The 5,024-nt window shown below is 39.5% G+C and overlaps 1 protein-coding gene across 1 annotated transcript; it reads left to right on the top strand.

Moving 5' to 3' along the window:
• Positions 1-2,514: 2,514 nt before the first annotated feature.
• helt (helt bHLH transcription factor) lies at positions 2,515-4,636 on the top strand. Its single transcript, XM_058081573.2, has 4 exons — positions 2,515-2,965; positions 3,352-3,456; positions 3,560-3,656; positions 4,142-4,636. The coding sequence occupies exons 1-4, from the start codon at positions 2,939-2,941 to the stop codon at positions 4,618-4,620; spliced, it is 708 nt and encodes a 235-aa protein (XP_057937556.2). The 5' UTR covers positions 2,515-2,938; the 3' UTR covers positions 4,621-4,636.
• The last annotated feature ends 388 nt before the right edge of the window (positions 4,637-5,024 follow it).

Genomic DNA, 5,024 nt, shown 5'->3' with positions numbered 1-5,024 from the left:
ACACTGCTCAGTTTTTCTGTCACATGTGAGCCTTTGCTGCATATGGGGTATAATATTCTCCTGTAAAAACAGACTGTGTACATATATTTATACTGTTTATTCTGTATATTTTGTATTTTTCATTCTTTTTTAATAGATGTGTCTGCACCTACTAAACCAAAACAAATTCCTAGTATGTGTTTGATCATACCTGGCAATAAACCCTTTTCTGATTCTGATTCTGATTCTAAATGCTTACTTATGTAAACAATGTAAACCATTTAAAGATATTCTGCCGGCAGCTACACACTTCAGCCATTAACACTCGACTTTAGAGAGTACAGCATATTGTATTGACATTGTCAATTACTTGTACACTACGACCAGTGTTACTTTGTTACAATTAAATTATCTAATAGTTATGTTGAAAATGTAATGCAATTATAACAACATACTTTCCTTGGACTTCATGCAAAATATGTAAGAAAGTGTATTTATTATACAAACTGATATACTACTGGACATTGCATTGACCCAAAAATGCCAATTCATACAATGACTCAGCTATTAATGAGTAGGCCTGTGTTTAAACTAGCCGTTGTAATACAAACTTTGAATACAAACTATATTTTATGGTACGTCTTTCTACTTTGTTCATCATTAATCAAATCTCTTTACTTTAATAAATGTTGTATTATGTTGGTTTTGACTTACATTATGTGTGCTTGAAGTTATATTTTTGTGGCCAATGCTGCTCCAAAACCTACTGTGTGCCTTTTTTTGGTAAGAATTAAGGCAAAGAATCAGTACATTTGAATACATTTAAATAAATATCACTCTCTTTACATGTGCGTGTGTACGTATGTATAATTGCAGAAAACAAGCATTTATTTCCATTAAATAATGGATTAATATTGTTTTTGTACCCCATATTGATTAACAGAATGGCAAATAATACTGCATCTTAATATATAATACAAATATTTCATGTATCAATGGTGAATTAAAATAAGCTCTGCCTTTTGAAATGACCTAACATCAAATCATTGTGTGCAATAAAGATAATAATAGACAATTTCCTCATCAAAGTGTTAGAATTACTAATATTGCTTGCTCTGACTGTGGATTGGCACTTTTACATCAAGTTGGGGAGAAAAACCTTCCAGCTGAGTTTTGTTTAAGCAGCAGCAGCACACAATTCCAACAAGCCCACATTTCAAAGTATACACATTAAAAAGAAAAAAAGTGTTTTAAACAAGTGCACAGTCAAGTAATTGGATTTTATGCCCTCGTCCCGCGCGCTCGCGCCTTTCTCTCCATGGTGCTCCCCTTAAAAAAAAAACCTCTCCAAACGCTTCAGATGTCTTGTGAGCCTTTTCTTTCACAACCTCCCCATGCTTTTTTATTTTAATTCTTTGACATTGCTCACAGGATCAGATCTATCCAAGCTGCAGGGTGAAGGTTTGCAGGATGAAAAGGCTGTGAAAAGACGAGACGGAGAGCCGACTTGTTTTGGCGCATGAGAGCCGTTTGGGTGCGCACACAATAAACCCTGTTGTTAACCTTGCGCTCCAAATATGTTTGAAGAAAACAGCCAATTGTTGTATGAAATGTATTCAAGTATAAAATAATGCCCTTTGTTTGGAGAGGGGAAAAACTTTGAGGGTACAAAAGTGTCCCCTGTGCCATTTACCAGCAGCCTTTGTGCACTTTGCGCCTTGGCGTCCCCACTTTGGCGCATTCCCCGGGCGCCTTTAAACGCGATTGTTTCTCTCCTTCTAATGACATTTACCGGATCAAAACATGCTGTTAATTCGATCAGAAGGCTTCACCCTTCGCAACAATGGCAGTATAATTTCTCCCAAAGTTTGTTAAGTTGACCGAAATTAGGCAAATGAATAGGGGTCTCCAGGCTATCCATCTTGCAGGTGACGGCGGATAATGCGCGCTCGCACCAGCTGCATTCTTCTTTATTTCTCCCCTTTCTTTCACAGCATTATTAAAATTTAGGCCAATGAAACTATTCATGGCACTGAATAGACATTTTCTTATAGGATAATAGGATACAAATTGAGCCCCCTCCAAAAGAGTCTCCAGTGGCGGCTCATCGTGTGCGCCTTGACGCAGACCACGCTCTTGTGCCAGCAGGCCCCTGCAGCACTCATGCACCTGCTTCTCTCTGTGATATATATATATATATATATATATATAGAAACAGATTTAAAAAATGGTAAAGACTGTAAATAAAAAAACAACGAATAAAATGTCAACAAGTCGCGTTAAAGGAAAAAGGAGAATAAAGAGAAGGATCTCTCCAAAAAAGGTCTCCTCTGAACTCGGCGGAACAGCCTGTTAAAGGCTTACTTAATTACTCTAATGACACTGGACAGGCCTTAAATTAAAACTCGGACTAGGTCTGAGAGTTAAACCGGCTTGGTGGGGATTTGTAAACTAAAGAAAGAAGTCTCTTTCTTTTTTTTGTTCCTTGTTCGTCCGTGCGCTCGCGTGCATGTGCGCCATCCACACATCTATCTATCCACCCATCCATCCATCCGTCCGTCTGTCCATCCAACCCCTGAACGCCTCACTCGTCATTTCCCGCCTGAGTTGTTACTATGCAAATACTATTCCACGAGTAATCACGTGTCTTTTAAGAAGCCACGTGGGTTAACAAAGCAAGGTTTGCCCCCCTGCCAAGCCCACCTCCTTTTCTTTTTCTTTGGGTACTATTTCTTCAACTGATCCTAAACGCACACATTTATCCTTGCACGCATGGTTCTCTTCTAATCCCATGGAATAATTTACATTTACCGTGAATGTCCCCCCTTGGATCATCCCTTTTATAAGGAGCAGACTCTTTTCTCCTCCTCACATCTCAGCGTACTTCCAGAGCATCACACTCTCCAAGCTGCAACAATTTGGACCGACTTTAAAAATAATAAGAATAATTTCCTCCTATATGGCATCCAAAATGAAAGAGCGAAAGGTAAGAGTGACACTTTTACTTCCTGTATTTAACTGACCATGTTATTTTAGAACATAGAACAGTCTTATATTTCTAGAAAAGTTTTTTTTGCGCATGGGTCACAGGACAACTCCAGCGCGCTTGTTACGACTTCACATCGACATTTTGATAGACTTAATCGCTTTTCTAAACTATTCTCACTTAAATGTGCTAAATGTGCTATGTTATATGCGAGACTAGCGGTAATATGTATTTAAATGACATTTTGTTGTCAGAGAATGCTGTGCGTAACGCAGCCTTGCGCGCATTTTGCAATGTGCGGAGTTATAGGCCTGCACATATACAGACTGAGAAATAATTACAACCTAAAATTGATGTGTTTGCTCACTTTCTCTCCATCGTTCTAGAGAACTCCAATCTCTCATAAAGTTATTGAGAAAAGAAGACGAGATCGCATCAATCGCTGCCTCAACGAACTGGGGAAAACTGTACCAATGGCACTGGCCAAACAGGTAAGCCTGTATTCTGTATAGTCAAATATGTGGGAGCTATAGATATATCCATTTGTATTATTGCATGCATTTTCTAATAATATGATTGTTATTCCCCCAAAAGAACGCAGGCAAGCTGGAAAAAGCTGAAATCTTGGAAATGACAGTTCAGTATCTGAGGGCGCTCCACTCTGCGGATTTCCCCCGAGGGAGAGAAAAGGGTGAGTAGTAAACTCTGTGATGGGTGATGTTTTACCAGAGTGTGAGCTAAGTCATGTAGCCAAACCTTTGCCTTTATAATTACATATTTTATCGTGTTAGAACTGAGTATTATTAAGAACTGAGTTATAAGCATGTGCTTAGTGAATAAATAACATATTGTATGTTGAAAAGTAAGAAATTAAGCGATATAAATGGCGGATAAAGACAAATGCTGCGTAATTTTAAAGGGATTTTGTTCTTCTAACATGTAAATAAAGTCTTATTGTGCCGCCAAAATGTTAAATTTGCTTGTTTAAATACGATATTTCCATTGCATTGTTTTCTAAGTTAAAACTAAAATTGAAAATATAGAAACAAAAGGATAACACAATGTAAAGAGATTATTTAAGACCGTCTAAACTGAACTGGATCCACTTTTACGCATCAAAAGTACCCCCCACCCTAATAATTCGAATAATAACGTCTTGTTTGATCTTCATTCAAGGTGAATTGCTGGCTGAGTTCGCCAACTACTTCCACTACGGCTATCATGAGTGTATGAAGAACCTGGTCCACTATCTGACCACGGAGGACCGAGCCGAGACCAAAGATATCAAGTACGCACGGATTCTCGCCTTCCTGCAGTCCAAGTCACGCGCAGTCACCGAGCCAGTCTTCGGCTCTGTGGGCCCCGGGCCCGAGCCGTCAGACTACCTGGGCCATCAAGTGCACTCCTCTCCAGAGCACCACAGTCCCACGGATGCCGTGTACCAGCAGCAGAGCCCACCGGGACACTTGGCCTGGCACGGTTCGGCTCGCGGCCCTACCATCTCGTACCAGCCTGTAGCGCTGAGTGCGCACTCACAGCAGCATGGTGGATACTTGTCACCGGTACAGGGACTCGAACATCATCACTATTTCAACTTCATAGGCCACACACACCACAACACGTTTAGTTTACACAGTGCGCAGCACGCCATTTAACACACACACACACACACTCACACACACTCACACACATATTGCCTTTGTTTTGTTTTATTTATGTGGAAGTTGTACATGATGTGAATAAATGTTTGTTATAGTAAATTGTGCATCTTGGCCTTTCTTATGCAAGATTATCTCTTTGTAAGGAACCATATATGGTAAGTTAGTGTATCCCACAAAAGTGTTTGTCCCCTTCCTGATTTCTTCCTTTTTTGTTTGGGACACATCAAAACATTTCAAATATTAGTCAATGACAACTCAACACAAAATACTTTTTGAATTCAATGTTTTTTCCTTTTTTATTTTGAAGGGTGAACAAAAAAATCCAAACCTACATGGTCTTGTGTGGAAAAAGTGACCCCCCCCCCCTCCAGTGTTGCCCCCACTAGAAAGCTAGAAAG

Source organism: Doryrhamphus excisus, linkage group LG9 (assembly GCF_037039965.1).
Source record: "Doryrhamphus excisus strain RoL-2023G ecotype Guam linkage group LG9, RoL_Dexc_Guam_v1.1, whole genome shotgun sequence".
In the NCBI taxonomy this organism is placed as follows: domain Eukaryota; kingdom Metazoa; phylum Chordata; class Actinopteri; order Syngnathiformes; family Syngnathidae; genus Doryrhamphus; species Doryrhamphus excisus.
This window is presented reverse-complemented; position numbering and strand designations above follow the sequence as displayed.